This window comes from Tachypleus tridentatus, chromosome 10 (assembly GCF_004210375.1).
Source record: "Tachypleus tridentatus isolate NWPU-2018 chromosome 10, ASM421037v1, whole genome shotgun sequence".
In the NCBI taxonomy this organism is placed as follows: Eukaryota; Metazoa; Arthropoda; class Merostomata; order Xiphosura; family Limulidae; genus Tachypleus; species Tachypleus tridentatus.
In genome coordinates this window covers 31,232,749-31,255,321 of record NC_134834.1, presented here as the reverse complement: position 1 = coordinate 31,255,321, position 22,573 = coordinate 31,232,749, and the positions used below count along the sequence as shown (strand labels likewise).

The 22,573-nt window shown below is 33.5% G+C and overlaps 2 protein-coding genes across 5 annotated transcripts in view; one reads left to right on the top strand and one right to left on the bottom strand.

The window, feature by feature from the left end:
• Positions 1 to 2,607: 2,607 nt before the first annotated feature.
• LOC143228323 (macrophage mannose receptor 1-like) lies at positions 2,608 to 15,466 on the top strand. Its single transcript, XM_076459593.1, has 5 exons — positions 2,608 to 2,680; positions 6,043 to 6,456; positions 10,885 to 11,295; positions 12,875 to 13,285; positions 15,411 to 15,466. The coding sequence occupies exons 1-5, from the start codon at positions 2,608 to 2,610 to the stop codon at positions 15,464 to 15,466; spliced, it is 1,365 nt and encodes a 454-aa protein (XP_076315708.1).
• A 2,415-nt stretch (positions 15,467 to 17,881) lies between these two features.
• LOC143228992 (E3 ubiquitin-protein ligase TRIM33-like) overlaps positions 17,882 to 22,573 on the bottom strand; it is a 55,567-nt gene continuing 50,875 nt past the window's right edge. For 3 of the 4 annotated variants that reach the window (XM_076460580.1, XM_076460582.1, XM_076460583.1), the window contains exon 17: positions 17,882 to 22,508. In XM_076460580.1, the coding sequence (XP_076316695.1) occupies position 22,508 (1 nt within the window). In that variant the 3' untranslated portion in view covers positions 17,882 to 22,507. The remainder of the gene's footprint in view (positions 22,509 to 22,573) is intronic. The other variant, XM_076460581.1, reaches the window with a different exon arrangement.

Genomic DNA, 22,573 nt, shown 5'->3' with positions numbered 1-22,573 from the left:
CTTTCAGTGTAGAGAATATGTCACTGGCAACATGATACATCTCTTGTGTTTGGTACTGGATTGCTGTAGTTGCAGATCATTATATTGCCTTGCTCAATCACTTGAAAACCTTCCTCAGACAGACACACACACACACACACACCTTAAAAACAGCAATTTTTCAAACAACTCTAGAATAATTTGACATTATTTTAAAAAGTTCCAACAAGTAAAACAGATTTCTTTACAAAGTCTGTATAGGTACTATTGAGAAGATATTTCAATATGCTTTGTACTTACATTGCATTTAAAAAAAAACTCAAAAAATACCTTAATATACTTTGACAACTGAGAATACAGTTCAACACACTTTATAAAGAATACAGATTGGAAATGTTTTGAAATGAGGTCTGTTTATTTACCAAATTGTTTGTGGATCTGTGACTTTAATGGTTAAAGCATTTTTGCACAAAAGTGCCACCAGAATTTCTCTATCTGCTGATTACTGCATTTTCATATATAACATGAATGATTTTTCCTGATTTTTTGGTCAGTTTTTCACTGAAGTATTTTAAAAGGCAAAAAACAAGTTTATACTATGAACCACCTTTCTCCCTTCTACTGGTAAAGATATAAAAACAAGGTAGTGATCTGTGGGTCAACATACAACAAAACCTAAAGTTTCAACAATTTGAGAGTTAACATAGGTACAAGAACAGTTACCCATCAGTGCTCTCTGGGAACTTTGGCCAAATTTGTAGGAATTATGTTTAGAAGAACTTGAAACTAGTTATTGAAAATTTTATATTGTGGTAAAACAAAATTTAGGAATTGTGTTAAGTCTTTCACATCTATCAAGGTTCACAGTGGTTTTTTATTTCTTGTATTGTCGTAGGGAAAAATTAGTATGGTTTAAAGTTGAAAAACCATTTCATCGCTCTGAAATAATGGAAAACATAATATTTTACTTTACGAGGAAATAGCTTGATAACCTAGAAATTACTCAAAATATTTTCGCGAGATTAAGTAATACGTGATGACTTACCCACAACTTTTATAAAACCTAATCTGGAAAAAAATGTTAAAAATTACTGCTCAGTAATTTGCCGTCATAAAATTTTTAGAGTTTATTTGATCTGTTGTGGGTACATTTGTCTCCTTGTACTACCATGAAGAGATATTGAAACTTTCTAATATTTACTGATTTTCTTATAATTAAACAAATATTAAAACATTATTTTCTGTGTGTTTTGTGTATTTTTGTATAACTTAAATGTGGCAGTGAAAGAGTTAAAAGCCTGGTACATTCGTGTATTTTATCGTACCATATGTACAACAAAGGCCTTAGAATCATTTTTAATTCAGTTTGTATTCTATGTTTCCGGTTGGTTTGGTTTAAATTTCACGCAAAACTACATGAGGACTATCTGCGCTAACCGTCTCTAATTTAGCAGTGTAAGACTAAAGGGAAGGCAGCTAGTCATCGCCACACACCGCCAACTCTTGGGCTACTCTTTTACCAACGAATAGTGGAACTGATCGTCACATTAGAACGACCCTACGGCTGAAAAGGCGAGCATTTTCTGTGTGGGGAATTCAGACCCGCGACTCTCGGATTACGAGTCGAGTAACTTAACCACCTGGCCATGCAAGATCTTTTCGGTTGGTGTCATCTCTTCAAAGCCTCGCATGTTTGTGAATGTCAGACTCTCACGCAGAATGTCTAACTTGTGAGATCAAAAGCCAACACGTGTTGTACAAAGCACAATCAGCTTGTTAAAGATGTAGGGATCTACGTGCAATTATTCCAAGTCAAAATGCTAATGCTTCATCAGAAGAGTGTGGACTATGTTGAAAACATTAAATACAAATACCACAATACAGCTGGGTATTTACGTGGTCTTGTTATATTTTGCTGTTATTACCTAATGCTTTTAAGATGTAATTACTATGATCTATGGATATCAAAAACTGCTTCAACTGAATCCAAACGAGTTACTTTACTCCGCTTAATGACATCATTTGTAATTAGCTTAATGTTCTGTGGTTGTAAAGATGAAATATAGATTAAATGTCTACTTCTTCTCCCATCCATTTTAAAAATGTGCGTGAACGTTGTATGCAGTTAACCTTCATGAAACCACAACTTTCGTGATGAAACAATAAAAATACATCCATATAATATTGTCTTCTTTAAGTTCCATTAATTATTTAGACCTCACTTTATACGACAAAGCGAATGCTCAGGTTCTTCTAACATTTGTGGTTTTGGTTTACATTGATGAAACGCTTAATTTGCTTAAGGAAAAATCCATGTTGTGTTGCATACTAGAGTAAAAACACTTCACTTTCTAGGTATAACATGAAATATCTCTCATAAAAATCACAATATTGAGGTAGTTTTAGAGAACGCAATGGGTATTGTTTCTGTTTTCTAAGACTGTCGTATGTTCATTGTCATAACAGCAACAGAACTAGAAGGTTTATAAATCCAGTTGAGAAAACTTCGAAAGCTTGTAGGTTATAATAAAAGATAGACATATTTCCTTCTACCCAATACCTACTTCATGTGTCTACCACTGGAAACACATGACTATTGTTAGGATTCTGTTTCTGATGATAGAAAACATGGTCGTTGTTATGATTCTGTTCCTAATGGTAATATTGACCAATCACCGGTATTGGACAATTGACGTTACAGGTAAGTATTTTTGGTTTATTGACCAGTTCTTGACTGTATATAAATACATATGAGTATGATGAAAATTATTTAGATTATTTGAATGATATTGTGCAATGTTTATTTACAAATATGATGTATATATATATGGACACAGAGAGAATATTAATACTAAAGAATTAAGTAAAATAAAATCAAAAGGAAATATTGCTTTAAAAACAGGAACTCCAAATCTCTGACTAATGTTAGCTTGTTATAAACGAAAATAAAAATCACTGCACCAGTTGAATGGATCCCAAGGTACAGGCTATAATGTGGGATACAAAATGAACCCTCGGTGTTGGAGGTGAATGGAAGAAGGACCCACATTGTAGTGGGGATACACCGTCTTAACCTTAAAAAAAAAACAAAGTTTTACTACCCATACCAGCCAGCTTAAGAATACATTTTTACTTCAAGTGGGTTTATCGTCATCACGAGTCTTAACCTCCGTTCGCCAGTCTTACATAAAGGAATAAAATATAGGAAAGCAATAGAAATTAAAATACTAGAAATAAAGAGACCGAGATGTTGGGGCTCAAGCCCACAACGTTCTTTATCTATATCACCTGCAGACATTTGTGGGAAAGTGGCTGCTCTCCAAATGTAAAGAAGAAGAAATAAAAACAAAATTGTAGATATAATATTAATGCTAAAGAGTTAATTTAAATAAAACAAATTCAAAAGGAAGGACTGTGTTTAAAACAGGGAATACAAACTTCTGACTAATGTTAGTTTGTTATAAACAAAAACAAGCCGAAACAAAAATAAAAACACGCTGCATCAATTGAAAGGATTCCAAAGTAAAAAGAGCAGTCAGCTTCCCGCAAACGTTACATAGATGTGGGCTTGAGCACCCACATTTCGTTCTCCTAATTTTTATTTCTATTACTTTAATATCTATTGCTGTCCCTTTATTTCTTTATATCCCACATTATAGCTTGTACCCTGGGATCCTTTCAATTGGTGCAGCGGTTTTTATTTCTATTTTTTTTTTATCAACTTGTTTATATATATGAAGTACTAGCGAACCCGGTGGCCTATGGCCCACATTTACAGAGCCGTTATAATTCAAATCTAATACTTGAACTATTTTTTTGCCATAGTTCTTCTGATTGTTGAAGCATTAATGTTTAACAATAACAACAAACCAACAATATTTAACTGCAAGACATCGCTAAAATACGTTTTGTTAACTTTCCTTTTATATTTTTATAAATTGTTTGCGAAAAGATTGCTGTCCAAAATTCATTGTACAGAAGCCAATTAAAAACTGAAAATTCTAAGCGCTGAATGTACTACCATCCAGTGAATAAATTGTACAAATAAAACTAATTCTCGAAGCTCAGCGCTTTAAAAAAGAGTAACATCTACTGAATTTTATAGGCATTTCAGTTTTATACAAAATATTGTTATAACGTATTCTGGCCCGGCATGGCCAAGCGTGTTAAGGTGTGCGACTCGTAATCTGAGGGTCGCGGGTTCGCATTCTCATCTCGCCAAATATGCTCCCCCTTTCAGCCGTGGTGGCGTTATAATGTGACGGTCAATCCCACTATTCGTTGGTAAAAGAGTAGCCCAAGAGTTGGCGGTGGGTGGTGATGATCATGACTAGTTGCCTTCCCTCTATCTTACACTGCTAAATTAGGACGGCTAGCACAGATAACCCTCGAGTAGCTTTGTGCGAAATTCAAAAATTAATAAACAATATTTTTTTGTATTGATTATGCAGTCCGATTTCGCCGGACTGCATAATCAATACAAAAAAATTTATTTCTTCTTTAAAATTTACTAAGTACAACTTTCAGTTGTAGTTTTAGGTCTAAATGCACAAACAATATTGCAGTACAAATTCCAAGACTATGGTAAATATGCCTAACTTACAAATTTTCTTGCTAAACGAAACAACACCTCTTATTTTTAATATTAATAAATAAAAATGTATCCTACACCTTAGAATCGTTATTGCTTTGGCCTAGTTTGTTTTGGAATTTCGCACAAAGCTACTCGAGGGCTATCTGTGCTAGCCATCTCTAATTTAGCAGTGTAAGACTAGAGGGAAGGCAGCTAATCATCATCACCCCCCCCCAACTTTTGGGCTACTCTTTTACCAACGAATAGTGGGATTAACGGTCACATTATAACGCCCCCACGGCTGGGAGGGCGAGCATGTTTGGCGCGACGCGGATGCGAACCCTCGACCCTGAGATTACGAGTCGCACGCCTTAACGCGCTTGGCCATGCAGGGCCTGCTTTGGTTTAACTAAATTTAGGATAAAAAATGTTTAATTAAATTAAATTACTCACTTAATTAAATCACTCACCATTTCCTTTCTTTAGCGTGCATGGTAAATGAAATTACTAATTGGCTATTATTACGTTCTATTATGAAAATATGGCTTGTTTTCCTTATCAGCAAATCAGATAAAGACACACAATAATGTGTCGCACGGCCAAATCGATCCTCTGTTGCGTGTACTGTCTTACTAACAGGAGTGATAGTTTATGTATGGTTAAATGAATATCTGACAACTATTCAACAAGTACATAATACCACATTCAAAGGCGCTCTGTAAAATATTTGCACATGTCCTTTGACTCCCACTCTTACACATACTGTTAAAGGTGTTTCACATATCTCTTCTAATTCATATATTCACTAGACACACTTGCCTTGTTAATTTATCCTTTATTGTTTTCTTTCAGTGTACAAAATATTTTTGGATTTGTGAATTTGTAAACCACCTATTTTTTGTAAGAGAAATTTGATCAGAGAGCGTAGATAAACACATTATTCGACTCTATTTCCATGGTCCCCCGCTAGTACAGCGGTATGTCTCCGGATTTACAACGCTAACATCAGGGGTTCGATTCCCCTCGGTGGGCTGAGCAGATAGCCTTTGTGGCTTTGCTAAAAGAAAAACACACAAACACACACTATTTCCATGAGACCCCGACATATCCAGGTGGTTAAGGGAGATTGATTTGTAATCTGGAGGTTGCGGGTTTGAATTCCCCGTCACACAAAACATGCTTGCCTTTTTAGCCGTGGGAGCATTATAATATAACGATGAATCCAACTGTTCTTTGGTAAAAACGTAGCCCAAGAGTTGGCGATTGTTAGTGATGACTAGCTGCCTTCCCTGTAGTCTTACACTACTAAATTAAAGAGAGCTAGCGTAGATAGCTTTATGTAACCTTGCGCGAAATAAAAAACAAATTCCATGAGCCTCCAGTTAGTAGGTTCTAACTGACTACCTTGAGGCAAATGAATGAGCTGGAAAGTACCATATACCTAATTCACTTGTTTTGAAAATATTAAATTAATTAAATATTTTCAATAGGTTTAATATTGGAAACCAGTAACTCCGACCAAGTTTGTCAAAGCGGATTTCAGCGACAAGGAAACTTTTGCTACCAGGTCACATGGAAACCTAGAGGAAAACCAGAAGCAGAGGAAGAGTGTAACCGAAAAAATGCAGTTCTTGCTAACGTCAATGACTTGGACACGTTTCGCTATTGGCAGAACCTAAAGGCAGAAGGAAATGACTCAGGAAATGTGTGGGTTGGAGCAGTTTTGTCACAGAATGGAAATGGTATGGTTGATGCTGACGGCCGTGTTCTCCCAAAACACATTTCACCATTTTTGATCTCAAATTTGACAAACTGTTCTGTGTTGCCGGGAAATATTTCAATTGGTTACAGCTTGATAGCAGCAAATTGTGATGATCTCTTTTCCTCTCTTTGCCAACAAGCAGGTTTGTGCATATACTATAAAATTATTATACTTTTATTATTATATTATTATTATACTTTTATTACAGAAATTATTTTGCAGTTAGCCTAGTATATGGATTTAGGACTAAGTTGAACTTCCAAATATGCCGAAACGTTGTGAGACATTGTTGAGTTTGCTGCTGAAAATATCGTCCACAGCAGGTGTGCCCAAATGAGTATATGCTAAATTTTAATTATTTAAAAAAAAATAAATGTGAGAACAGTACGTTTAATTATCTGTACTTAGTGCCATGATAATTATTGTTTTTTATATAAGTAAATAATTTGATTGACCCTCTATACTTATATTTTTCCCTGAATGTATCGTCGTATGTATGAACTCACAATAAACGTCATCAAAACTACCTTATGAAGAAACTCAAAGAATTAACATCATAACAGAAGGTAAAGAGTTGGATCAAGTAGAGGAGATTATAGACTTTAGGAACAAACATCAGCGGCAATGACAAGTGTGAAATCGTGAGGGATAGGAAAAATAACATTCTTGAATATGAAATAATTGCTCATGAAAGATGTTGGACTGAAATTGAAAAATATTATTCATGGTTATAATCAGTGCTACTCCAAGATATTTTGAATCGGTGTTATAGACGAATAGCGATAATTAGTTATATTAAAAAACTAATAAGGAAGTATTAGTACCAACAAAAAAAAAGAAGAAGAAAGACAATTGTTGAACTAGAAAACTGAATATGCGCTGATTAGATCTAAGAATGTTGACATAGGTTCTGATGGGTAAAATCAAGGGAAGAAAAGGAAACGACTGTAGGAGGTTCATTTGGCTCGATTACATTAGAAAACGAATTAAAAACGAAAAGCTTGAGTTGTAAAAGCTGGTGAAAGCAGCAAAGAGTTGAGAGAATCATGGTCGTCGACTCTTAGACTTGGAGTAGATATCGTGAATATTTGATACCTTCATAGCAAGAAAGGATGTTCTAGTTTTAGTCGATAAGTTCATTTTCACTTAAAAAACTTATTACATTTTATTTGTAAAATTATTTCTTCAATTAGTACAAATAGCAAAATGTTGTTTTTGGAACAATGAATACTTTCAGTAATCTTTGTTTGATTTCTAAGTATACGTATGTAGTAATTCCTAGGCCTGAGATAGTGAATCTTGTACGTAGTAATAATATTACTTTTTAATTTCAAAACACCTAAATTTCTGAGTTACCGGTGGAGTCTACAGGCTTTTAAAGCAGATTTTTCTAAACAATTAATACACCAATTTGCTTAGGAATTCACGACTTTTATTGATCATAGAATTCCTAATAACATAATATAGCTTTAAAGGACAATAAGGAAACTATTGGTCTTTATAGGCTCTACTAATTATTAAACGAAACACTAAAAATATCAAAGCCAAGACTTATCGCTCAAATATTTATCAAGTTTTCCCCTTAAGGCCTTCACTCCTTTAAATTATTTGCTCTGCCACATCTGAAGGCAATCTGTCCCAAAGGTGAGTCATCTGTTAAGAAAAATATACATTTCTCACTCATTCTTTCCATTCTCACCATTAAATATGAAAAAATATGGATCAACAACACTATCAATTCCCTTTACAATCTTAAAAACTTCAATCAAATTATCTCTAACTCTTCTTTTCTCAATAGAAAACAAGCTCAGATATTTTAATCTATCCTCGTATGACAAACTTTCTATCCAAGGTATCATCCCAGTAGCTTTCCTCTAAATCCTTTCTAACAATTCGATGTCGTTCCTAAGGTAAGGAATCTAAGACTGAAAACAGTAATACAAAAGCGACCTAACCAATGATCTATACCATAACATAATAACCTCTTTACGCTTGTATTCAGTGTTTTTGTGGACAAAGCCTAAATTCTTAGCTGCCTTACCCCAAGCAACAGCATAGTATCTGGATGACTAAGAAGACTAATAAATCAGAATACCAAGATCTTTTTTCTATAACACTGTTAAGGTATTACAATAACCCACATACGTCATCTTGTATTAATTATAATTAAAACCCATCTGCCTTTTATTTACCTAATTCACTAAATAATATAAATCCTTTAGTAAAGCAGCAGTATCCTCAAAGCCAGCAACACGCAAGCCTCTATTGACATCAGCAAATTTAAAGTATCGTCCATTTTTTATTATGTTACTGATTTAAGTAAAAATAAACAAAGGTCTTGAGGTACCACACTTGTAACATTAATCCAGTTTATCTGAACTTCATTGATAACAATCTTTTGCTTTCTTCCATCTAGTCAGTTTTCTATCCAATGGGCCAGCCTATTCTCTACTCCAGCATGAATAACATTTTTAACGAATCTTTTCTGTGGCACGTTAACAGATTCTTTCTGAAAATCTAAATACACCAAATCAACACCTGTACCTTCATTTACATAAACAATAAAATATTTCAAAAATGTCAAAAGGTTTGCAAATTCCGATTTTTCCTTAGTGAAACCAGGCTGACTGTCAAACACAATTTTAACTTTTATTAAATGAAATTGGAAAGAAGATTAAAAAGGTTTTTCCACCATTGATGTAACACTCATAGATCTTAATTACTGAGACAGTTTTATCTCTTCCCTTGAAAAGCAAAATAACAGCTACCTTCTAATCTTCTGACATCTGTCCTTATTCTAGGCCTTAGACAAAATAATAACAAGTGTCTGACATATCCAATATTTAACCTCTTTCAAAACTCTTTGGTAAGTATTATTTGACCAAAAAGCTTTATCATTTTCAAAATTTCGCAGTTGTTCTTCACAAGCTCAAAATTGATGTGATAATTTATTTCCATCAAACAGCTGTTCAGAATGGTCCGGCATGGCCAGTTGGTTAGGGCGCCTGACTCGTAATCTGGGGGTCGCAGATTTGAATCCCTGTCACACCAAACATGCTCGCTCTTTCAGCCGCTGGGGCATTACGGTCAATCCCACTATTTGTTGATAAAAAGTAGCCCAAGTGTTGGCAATGGGTTGTGATGACTAGGTACCTTCTCTCTAGTCTTACATTACTAAATTAGGGATGGTTAACTCAGATAGCACTCGTATAGCTAGCTATACGCGAAATTAAGAAACAAACAAACAACTGTTTAGAATAGAGAATGTTGTTTAAATTTTCATAATTAAAATTGAATAAATAAGTAGAATTTAATAACGTAGACAGCCTATAATTATCAGACATTAACCTTCCTATATCGTTCTTCAAAGGCCTTACTTTCATACTAACAATTTATTTAAGAAAACCCACACACACACTCATTTGACAACTCTTTTGATTTTCTATCATCACCAAATCTCCCATCTTTGTAAAGAATTAAAACTTCCTATAGTTTCTTTAATTTTATCCTTTATACCCTTTGTGAACCGCCCCCCGCTAGTACAGTGGTATGTCTATAGATTTACAACGCTAAAATCAGGGGTCGATTCCCCTCGGTGAACTTAGCAGATAGCCCGATGTGGCTTTGCTATGAGAAAAACATGAACCAAACTGTTTTTTTTTTACTTGTAACCATCCATTTTTCTATGAGAAACATGGCTATCCTTAATAATTAAGAACTTAAAAATGCTTCAACATTTGATCAGTATGTCTAACTAATTCAGTTGCCGAATTCACAGCAGATGGTTTTGTCTACTAATGTAAAATTTGCCACTTTAAAATTTGGAACTGCATTTTACATATGAAGCCACTCTTCCCTTTCTTTCTTTCAGTACTTGATCCTTATTAAACAACCTGTAACCCTATATTTAAAAGAAATCCCTGTTACCAAAAATGTTTATATTTAGCGAGATTTCAATTATTGCATTACACCAAAATCCTCTTTCAAAACTAGCACTCTTAAGTCATTCGTTTTATTTCATACACTTTATCCCAATAACAGCAGTTTAACCTTCCATTAGATCCACCCTTTTTACCTTCTTCACACAATACCCCTCTCTACTTCTAGTTTTCCTTTATTATTTTGCCCGTTTTTCACTCTCTAGCTCTAATTTAAAGCTGACCTTACAGTTGAGTTAATAGCCCTTGTAAACAGCTAGACGTTCCCCCCATTTAATTGTAAACTTTACATTCCAAGAAGTTCTTTCTTCCCACTGAAATGATCCCACAGATCTAACAAGACAACGTAAATCACTCAAGCAAATGTAACCAAAAATGCAATTAATATTGCAGTTAATTCCTGCTGAGATCTCTTGCGTGTTTTACACAGAAAGTGAAGGATTTCACTTAGTTTTCTTTACAAAATTACTAAATATGATACAATATGTGGATCCCACACAAAGTGGATGATATAAAAATAGCTTTTACTACATAACTCCGAAGTTTTCAAATGTTAGACTAATACTAATGTCGCTCAACCTAATTTAAAAACGTTTCAAACGTTACATTTAAAAAACGTTGGTTTCTTTCAGTTTGTCCAGCAGATTACACGACTGATGGCCTCATCTGTTTCAAGACTTTCCATAAGCCTCAGCTCAACCAATCAGAGAGCGAAGGAGAATGCGCGAAATATGATGGAAGTCTTGTATCAACAAACAAACTTTTATCATCAGCAACACTAAAACGACAATTAGAAGAAATGATTTCGTCAGGCTATTGGATAGGACTTGAACTAAAGCTGTCGAGTCTTGTGTATCAGTGGACTTGGATAGCCAACAATTTTGTCCCTTCAGAAGAAACCCTTCAGACTCTCTGGGGAGTTAGAAGACCACACAACGAAAGTTGTGCTCGGATATCCTCAGACTTAGACTTCAAACTAGAAGATTATAATTGTTTAGAAGTGTTGCCATTCATCTGTGAAGGTGATCCATTAACTTATCAAGGTACTAACTGATATCTTCTTTTATCACACATAAAATATTAATATCTTGAGAGTGGTAGTTAAGCTGTCAAATATTTCAGTCCTTTCTAATTCTCCCCTCCCCCTGAGCTTCTGACTTTCTTAGTAAACTGTTCTTGTCACAATCTTGAGCGAAAATAAGTAAAGAACAAAAGAACTTTGAAATAAAAACATATAACTCCTCATGAGACAAGATGTACTCGAAAACATCTGATTTATATGGCAGCATACATTTATACATACCTAAGTTCTCGCATCCAGCACATCCAGTTCTGAACCCATGCACATATATTTAAACACATTTATATTTTATTGAAAGTTTTGACCTCTTGTTGCTTGTCAACTTATGACCACTGTTTCGGTGGAAAGGATGCTTGCACCCCTTCTACGTTTTCAAATAACTAGCGTATTTCGCCACTTTTTTGTTATATTACCAAGATTGAAAGCTGGTACATTATTTTCCCTTAATTTGATTTTAAGTTGAACAACATTAATCCAAGACTACCTAAATCAATCTTCATCAAATCAGTATGCACTAGAATAGCAATTCTGAGAATTAGAATAAAATAGCTACATTTGTATTGAAAACAACAAAAACATACAGTTGAATATTTAAAACTGGTCTATTTAAGGTTGCTTTACCTCCAACCCTTAAGTTGTACATGAAATGGCATTTTTATGCATCGTAGAAAGTCTTTTTAAACTTCATATGAAACTTTATTCTTTACTTACTTAACCTGGTATGGGTATTTTATATGTTGAAGATACGATATTTCAAAGGGAGCCCCCTAGTGGCACAGCAGTATGTCTGCGGACTCACACCGCTAAAAATCGAGTTTTAATATTCGTGGTGGGCAGATAACAGATAACCCATTGGGTAGCTTTGTGCTTAATTCTAAACAAACAAATAATCAAAGGGGCAAACCTGTGACTACATTTTTACCTCTGTGGTATATAAATGCTTATACTTAATATTAATTATTCTATTTTAGTAAGGTAGAATTTAAAGTCACCAATAATTTTCAAAAGTTTTCACACGTATTCGCTTCTAGCTGTGCGTGTGGTTTTAACAACTGATCATTGGTTAAGGAATATAGATGAACTCCTTTCTCCCTAGTTAGTTATTGTTAAGGTGGCCAGTAATATTTTCCACTGGTGGATTAGGTGATACCTTATTTCTCTCTGGGAATGATTGTCAGTAACATGATAGTTTGTTTGTTTTTTAATTTTCTCGCAAAGCTACACAAGGGCTATCTCCGCTAGCAGTTCCTAATTTAGCAGTGTAAGACCAAAGGGAAAGCAGTTAGTCATCACCACCCACCACAAACTGTTGAGCTACTTTTTTTACCAACAAATATGGGATTGATCGTGACATTATATTTCCCCCACAGCTGAAACGGCCAGCATGTTCAGCGAGGCAGGGATTCGAACCTGCAAATCTCAGATTGTGAGTCGAACGTTCTAACTACCTGGTTATGCCGGGCCACATTTTAGTTTATTACCACGGAAGTAGTTATTTTTCGTCATTAAAAACAACATTTTTGTGTTTTTGATGTTTTTAGGATGTTCAAGTGGCTACACTTTATTAGGAAGCAATGGCTGTTACCAAGTCTTCCTTGAAAGAAAGACTTTTTACGATGCGCAGTCCTATTGCGTGCGGATGGGAGGATTTCTTGCTTCGGTGCCTGATGTCAAAGTATTGTCTTTGTTAAAAGAACTGATTTATCTAACTACCTACGGCGATGGTTATTGGACTGGAATAACAAAACATGGGGACAGCTGGTGGTATGATCAAAGCACTTATGCCTCATGTACTCTTCAGTGGGCACCTATGGAACCCCAAATTACAGAAGAAAACTTATGCACTCTACTATCATGGAAATATGATTTCAAGATGGTTACAGCGAAGTGTGGTCAAAATCAACGGTATATTTGTGAAATGATTCCCCAGGTTCGAATGATCTGGCCTTTGGGTACGTATTTCATCATTCTTTTTACCAATCGTATCTTAATAGACGAATAAAACATTTAACATAATTTATCTTTTCTATCGCTCGTGCTGTTGGATAGTCTAAAAAATGATTACGTGTATTTAAAAATGTACGGTTCTACAGTTTTCAAATAATTTCTCAATCATGGATTAGTTTGTTTATTTTTTTAATTTCGTGCAAAGCTACACGAGGACTATCTGCGCTAGCCGTCCCTAATTTAGCACTGTAAGACAAGAAGGAAGATATCTAGTAATCACCACCCACTGCCAACTCTTTTACAAACGAATAGTGGGGTTGACCGACATATTATAACGCCCCTACGGCTAAAAGGGGCGACCGTGTTTGGTGTTACGGGGATTTGAACTGGCGACTCTCAGATGATGAGTCGAGTGCCTTAACCACCTGGCTATACCGGACCTACTACAGATTAGTTTCTTTAACTTTCAAAAACGTGTTCCTGGGTTAATATTATTTCATCAAGCATTTAATATATATATATAATATTTCAAAAATAGGTATAATTAACCGAAAGCCATTAAGTACTTAATTATACAAAAACTGAAAAGTGTTGTGTTTTTTTTTTGTATATTATACAATGTAAAGTGAAGGAATATCAGTCAAGAACGATTTATAAATTCGTATTTTGTGCCTTTGATCACAACAAAACTGGAGACCCAGCAGTAATTTTGCAGGTTTACGATTCTAAAAATTGAATTTCCATACCCGTGGAGGGCAAACCATAGATGGCCCATTGTGTGGCTTTGTGCTTATCAAAAAAAAAAAAAAAAAAAATCAAGTAAGCTATATTTCTAACATTGTAACTTAAATATTTGTTTGCTAAGAGGGATTTTATCTCATGTGTTGTTTGTTTGTCTTAACTTTCGTGTAAACCTACGTGAGTTCTGTGTGTGCTACCTCTAATTTTGAGGCGATAGACTAGAGGGAAGACAGCTAGTTAACAGTACACGCCGCTATCTCTTGAGCTATATTTTTAACAATGAAAAGTTGGTTTGACAAACCACAAAACAAACAAGACACAACACAAGCACAGAAACGAAACTAACGGTTTGCTGGAGATGATAATGGAACGAAGATCAAGCAGACAGAGGCAGATAGGTTGTTAAAAATGATAGAAAATATACAGATAGAAAAGTAAAACAGTCAAGATGGAAATTTAATAGAGGAATAAGATGAAAGAATCGAAATATTTAAAGAAGAGAGATTTAGAATGAAAATAAATTTGATCGAAGACAAGAATAATGGTGTTTCTTGTAATCCCTGTTTGAAGAAGTATGGAAAAAAAGTGCAGGAAAACTCTAATGGTAAAACTGAAGAAAGATAAGAAGATTGTAACATAAAGATCTATGAGACGGGAAACAACTTCCAGAACACACGTTTGGAAAATAAATTGGTAAATGCAAAGAACAAACCAATCTCATTTCTTTTTGTATTCACCCAAGAATTCCAATTTAAAACGCAATTTACTATAAAACCTATTTGGTCTACATATTTTATCACTACAGCTATGCTACCTGTAACTACAGATCCTTCCATGATTTCTCCAGCTATATGACTACTATGCCGGACCTATATAACAAGGCAATGAATGCTACAGAAAGGGAGTATTGTATAATTTAGAAAGAGCTACTAAGTGCTGTTAAAAGTAAAGAAAGATTTGCTTCCCTGACATGACCATGTGATTAGGGCGTTCGGACTCGTAATCTGAGGATCATGGGTTTGAATCTAAGCATGCTCGCCTTTTCTGCCGTAGGGGCGTTAAATGTCACGATCAATCTCACTATTCGTTAGTTAAAAGAGCAGCTCAAGAGTTTGCGATGAGTGGTAATGACTAGCTGCCTTCCCTCTAGTCTTATACTGCTAAATTAGGGATGGCTAGTGCAAATAGCCCTCTTGTAGCTTTGCGGGAGATTCAGAACAAATTAAATTAATAAAACATTTGCTGAAGTTATTATCATTATTGTGATGTTATGCCACACAAAATACTGATTTATGAACCAAGCTTCCTCATATAATATATATCAAAAAAATTTATTGCTAACCACGAAGATAGTTCAGTAATGTATATTTAATACTTATCGCTATACAGAGTCACCCCAAAATCAGTTGCCACAAGTTGAACGTCTAAACACAGAATACGCTTAAAATATTCACCCTCAAAATAAGTTTGTTTGTTTTTGAATTTCGTGCAAACTTAGTTGTGTAAGTTTTTTTTTTTAATTTCGTACAAAGCTGCTCGAGGGTTATCTGCGCTAGCCGTCCCTAATTTTGCAGTGTAAGACTAGAGAGAAGGCAGCTAGTCATCACCACCCACCGCCAACTCTTGGGCTACTCATTTACCAATGAATTGATCGTAACAACGCCCCCACGGTTGAAAGGGGGAACATGTTTGGTGTGAGTGGGATTCAAACCCGCGACCCTCGGATTGCGAGTCGAGTACCTTAACCATCTGGCCATGCCGGGCTCTCAAAATAAAATACAGAAGTAAGGATGTTTAATCCATGTCATCTCCATAATATCATTAATACATGCTTGATGCAGTTATATAAAACATTCTGCAAAGAAAAAAAGCAATGTTCATTTTTGCAATGTTAAAATAATAAACCGACTTTTAGGGCACAAAATATAAACAGCATCTTTCTTTTTTCATAAAAGACTGAGTTTTTCAATTGCTTTGTTTCATCAACTTTTTTGGTTACTACTGTGATGTTTCAGGCTTTGGTGAACTGCCACTTGCTGTTTACCTTTACAGAATGCTATACGTTATCTTTCTGTATATTATTTATTTTGATATGTGTTTAAAAAAAGTTCTTTTCAAGCAAATATGGAAATAATTTAGTAATGCTACATGAAAAAATAATCATGGTGATGTGCATTTTATTAAGTAATATACCAAATCTAAACGAAATAAGGCACTGGTCTGGAAACTATAGTCTCAAGGTAGCGTTTCAATGATTTTAGTTACAATGTCGGACTTGGTGTTGCTGTCAAACGTTGGAATGCCAGGTAAGTTTATACAGAAACATGATAAAAGACAGCTCCCAAGAAGTCTCGAATTTCCTAAAACTCCTTGTTGTCATCTGGACTTTAATATATACATAATTATTTTAAGGTGCTATAAATTAAACATAAGTTGTTTTGTTTTTTGTATGGTGTGTTTAAGTTGTCCGTGGGTTGAGTGTTGGTATATTTTTAAAGCACAACGCAGGTGTCGGATAGCTGAATTTTCCTACTTAAGCAAAACATACAAGCTTACCGCTGAGCCACCAGGTGGGACGGGGAGAAAGACTCGTTGGTGTGAATGCATATTTATGTTATGCATGACTAATTCTCATTTAAATACTTAAACAATTCTGCGATTATGATAATGCATAATTTATGACTTTATTAAATATAACTTCGGTTCAATCATATCTAAGTTTGGCTGGCACATAATTTTTCTATTGGTGAGTTACATGAAACACAGAGAAGATATTTGATTATATATGATCAAACCGACTACCATGATGATGATGATGATGATGTGTTCCTGCACCAGCTAATTCAGAAAAAATTGTTAATGGTATGGGAAGGGGTGTTATGGGCCTTTCACTTAACAGTATCATTGAGGTGATTACTTTCAAAACTTTATTAAAATGCATTATACACCACAGATGCAATGGTCGCCTCACAACAACAACCTATAAATTGAAGGAGTTTGTGCGATAGTTAGATTTCAAGAAGCGTAAATAATACTAGCTTCTTTAAGTCTGATGATTAATATATTTGCATATTATAAATTACAGTAAGAGGTTTTAATAGTAAAAATGATGCATGAGAACTCAGTAAACCTTGTTTATCTTTTGTTCTGCTGGCTCCAGGTTGTGCTTCACTATTAGTTCTCCACATTGTCTTAGGTTTTTTAACATTTTCATGCGACCATTATTTTTAAACATCTTTTACTTGTTAATGAGAGAATCAAACCCGAGAAGAACTGTTTACTAGATGTGAAAATATCGAACGATCTTTAATGGTTAAGTAAAAGATTTCCTTTCTCGTTTTACTACTTTGCTACGATTAGCAAAAACCAAGTTTGAGAATTTTCATAAATATACTTGTTCTCGCCTAAAACAAAACAAAACCCAATGCAACATTTACTGTTAATATAGTAAACTCGTGCATATTTTGTAAGTACGTGTGTATATGGTTTTGTCGATATGTGTGTGTGTTTTCTTATAGTAATGCCACATTGAGCTATCTGGTGAGCCCATAGAGAGGAATCGAACCCCTGATTTTAGCATCGTAACTCCATAGACTTACTGCTGTACTAGTGGGGGGCAGGTTTTGTCTGTACAATTTAAAAATAAAAAAAATCTTGAGTATGTCAGGTTTCTTTGCCTTGGCATCATATGTATATGTTAAGTTAGTTAATATACCCACATGTTACATGCCACTAAACCATCTTTGAAGGACTGTTATATATACTTCCAACATAAACAAGATTCTATTAAAAACATTTTTGCAGCTTTCCAAGCCTTTTGAGTGGTTGAAATCTTAATAATAAAAACAGATAGCACATAATATTCTTGAAAACATTTTATTTTCATTTTTAAAATAAACAAAACTAAAGATATTCACAGAACATGAAAATGAGAAAAAAAAAACAATCTTATACCATTCAACAATTCTCAAGTATACACAAGAAACCACAGACTAACATACACTCACAAAGTAATCCATTTAAAAGTTTTGTTATTTATTTAATTTCTCCCTGTTGTCTTGTTGCTAGTAAAGTTAAAAAGTGATACTTCTTTAAAAAATAAGCTATACAAATTCACTTAAAAACATATTTTCAGAATCCTTAAAACATCTTTTGGAGAAAGTTTCTTAGAAGATAATAAAATACACCAACAATATCTACAAAACTGATGTTAACAGGTAATTTTGGTTTAAATGTTAGTAATTATAAAATGTTCAATTATATTCTAGCACAAAAAGAAACTGCTTAGATAAGCTTCCACACTTTTATTATCACAGGACTGTCCAATACCTGGAAAATGTGAACTAATTCTGAGTATGCATGTGTGTGTGTGTGTGTGAAGAGGGGGTTAGCAATTTCCTTATTTAATACTGAGAAAACCAGGTGGGGGATAAGAAATTTTGAACAAATGTATTTGGTCAACCAATGGTGAAGTTTATTTCTAAACTAGTACTTAAATTGTTAAACTGAACTAACAACTTCAGAAGTTTGAGATAACTCACTCACTTGCTCTTACACAAGTTTAACAGCCACAAATTAAATTTAGTTCATAAATAGTATCTAATAAAATAGATATAATAATTCCAATTTTTGCTTTATTCAAGCATAACCCAGTACAAAAACAAAACAAAATCTGTTGATAAAGATACTCCCATGCACATGTGTGTGAAAATATTTACTGCTATTTCTTGAATGATATGAATTACTTTCATTTATATAAGTACTGTTCAGTTAAGATGAAGGGAAAATAGCATATATTGTGATACTCTCTGAACAACGATTCCAGTATTCTTTTAACAGGTTAAAAGTTTCAGTTTGATGGTTTCCACGTTAGGATAGCCTTGTAGGATGTAAATTTATTTTATATGTTGGAGACATTATATACCCAACTTTCCACTAATATTTTTAATCTATTATCCCCCCTCCCAAATTCATTTAGGATTTTTTTATATAAATAAGTATTCTTAGAAAATGAATTTGTCTGGAAACTTTATTGTAATGGTGTGTGTTTTCATATAGCAAAGCCACATTGGGCTATCTGCTGAGTCTATTGTAATGGTAATTAAATATTTTGATATTTTTTCTCCTAGTAGGAAAATTTATAATAGGAAGTAGTTTACCAGTTGGCACATATTTCTGAAGAAAACAATCATTCCTCAGTAGCACAACATGTGCCAAGCCCTGTCAAGTAGTAGACTTCTGCTGGTATAATTTTTATTTAAATACATAGCACCCACAACACACTCCTTCAAATATGTTATTGTAGTAGATCACCCAGTAGTCCTTGAAAGTGGGTTTTTACATAAACTAACTCGTGTATTCACCAAGATGAGTTTCATACACACACACACACACACACACACACACTTGATGTTGTACTACTTGAAAAAAAATATTATACAAGTATTTCATCCACTAAAGTATTAATACAAGTTACTTATAATGTAGCTATTGAACAAAGGTTTCTTACATAGAAGAAAAGTTGTAGTCTTTAACCCTTTGTGCACAGGTGAGTCAAAGTGAATGTCACAAAATTTTCAGTTACCTTCAAAGTTTAAACTACTTTTATCAATGTATATCAATAAATTTGGTATCAAAACATAGTTAAATCCAAATTTTAATATTAAGTAAGCTTTAATTTTTTAATTTCTTTTATTGCTATACGGCTTACCTTTTCACAAAATTTCACACATATAAACTGACAGTTAGTAAGTGATGACCATATCCCATGTCCCTCAAAGGAAATCGTGCTTTCAAACATTGTCTTAAATTCTAACATTTTTTATTGTATTATTTGTAATTAATAGCAAATGAGGATTTCAGTTTTATGACAACTACAGCACTTTAAAACCTTGGAATAAGAAGGTTTAAATTTTTTGCCATAGTTTGATTTTTTGTTGCTCCTGAAGTTCTCTTGACCAGTTATGAGAATTATTTAAGCAAGGTAAATATTAGCTTAAAACATTCAATTTTTATATATGTGACAGTATTTAATGTTCTAAGTTGTACATTTGAATTTCACAAAAATAATTTCTGGACCATATAAATCATTACTAAGAATTAGGGCTAATCTTTGCTGTTGACATCTATCATTCCAATGCAAAGGCTTCTCAAATTTTGTGTGTGTGTGTATTATTTATTGCTATAAAAGTAACTAAAACATAAAAATTAGAAACTTAAGAAGTCAGGTAAGGAAACTTAAATGAAATTAAATAAACAAGGCATTTATGAACAGTGACTGAATAAGCATGGTTATGTAATTCTACTGCAGTTGAATATATTGATTACACAAAGCTAATATAATAAATAGCTGTCACCACAATCTGAAAGTGCAACTGTAAAGATATAAAATTAAATCCAAAATCTTTGGCTGTAAAAATAAATAGTGCACACATATCTGTCATGATGAACAGTAATTACACGAAGATAAAATTATTTCATATTTTGTTTTTCATATGGTGATACCAATGTCTGTCAAGTGGAATTAGTTTGTATAGTGTGTTAGGATACAGAAAACACAGATAAAATATCATTATGCTGGAAAAACAATAGAGATTAATTTAGCAGCTTCTAGAGGTTACACAAATAAAACTTGATAACTGTATGATGAAAAATATTTGGAACCTTAACATGAAAATTAACTTGCACTCAGAATAGTCAGTCAGACTTCATAAATTTATAGTCATATCTTTAGTGTAAAAACAACAACAATTTTTTTTTGTATACAAAAGACCTGTTTAGTAAAAGCTGCCAAATTTGGTGATGAAGCACTTAGTACAATAAAAGTTATAGTATGTAAAAGTTTAGTCAGACTAAATGAGTGACCAATGAACCCCACCTGATATTAGAGGGTTAAAATGCACATTGGTGTTGAGAAGTATTTTTACTTGTTTGAACTAAATTTAAAAAATTATTTCAAATCACATTCTTCAAACAACTGCACTGCATCTTTTGGAATGAATTTCAAGTTTGTTCCCCTCTTGTATTCAGGAATTATTAATGTTTTCTACTTTAAGGTATTGCACACATTAACAATATAATCTCAAGATAAAAAAACATGAGAAATTAAAGCTTCATAACTTAAAAAGAAAATGCAAATCAATCAAAAACTTGAACTCAAACATAAAATCTCATTAAAATCAGTCATTAAAAATAATTAGTATTTTTACTTAAAATTAGTTGCTACCACAGCTATCCAGTGTAACAGATACTTTTCCTCCACTTTCAAGCAAAATAACCACAGCAACTTAGATATTTTTCTGTAACTTTAAAATAACATGCAAAAACATAAAAAAAAAAACCATTTTACTGACAAAACTGATCCTGATACAGCTCTACGACTGTTCAAACACTACCGAAACGACGTTTCCTGTTTTCTATTCTGTATCAATTTTAAATAATTATTTAAAACAGCTTTTATTTCAAAAGAATTATTTTTCTAATTAGTCAAGTTATTTATGTGTTGTAAAAAAGGACCATGTTTTAATTTTGCTGCTAAACAAAAACATTTGAATGACTTGAGGTTGTCAAAGATATGAATGTATTACTTTGAAGTTACTTAAGTTTAAATGGCCCAAAATTGAATTTTTAGCTTCTTTCTTATAAGTTAGAATATTATATAATTCAATAAATATGTCTGCATGACTTTTCAAAGCCAACAAGATGTGGGCTAGTTCAGCTTGAATATATTCACCACATGAATATACAGTCTTGTGTGAACACCAAACAACAAGTAAACTTTTCTTTCTTTCAGTGTAGATTTATAGGATAATTTCATGAAGCATTTAAAACATGAAAAGTTACAATTCTAATTATTTTTTAATCTATACTTGAAAAAGTTGACAAGAGTAAAAGAAAGATTATCTAGATGCCTTCAACTTCAGTTAAAAGTGCAAGTTACAACATCTTGCTTCCACGAATCTGAAAATGGAAACTTCAGTTAAAAGTGAACTAACCAACTTTTGTTTATATATCACATTCATTTGATAATCAATGGATGAGGAGTGTAGCAGTGCTTGTTCCTCACTTTTAACAGGGTAGAGATAAACCTCAGTGTAATGGTTTTAACAGTTTTGAATCCTAGCACACACATACACGTGTTCCAGGAATACTTGTTAAAGCATTCTCATTTTACTTAAGTCACTTCAATAAATCTTATCAAATACTTATGCTATAACAAAGTTGATCCATGTCACACATAACATTCTCCAATTTTTGAGGATCAAGTTTATAATGGACACTTGTTCTGAACTTTCCCTTTCCGTGTTATTTATCAGTTCACACCTTGCATCAATGTGAAAGACTGACATTAGCCACGGGTGTTTCCTGAACTTTTAACATCAACTGCATGTCCAGATACAAATCACAGATGCTATTATTTTAGCTACACCAGTTACTTGGGTATATTTGATAAATAATAAAAGACAAACCAGTCCTCTACTCTCATGTCTGCAAAGAAAAAAAAGGGAGATAAAAAGTGGGTCACTCTTCACAGAGTTAAAATGTTTTACTAC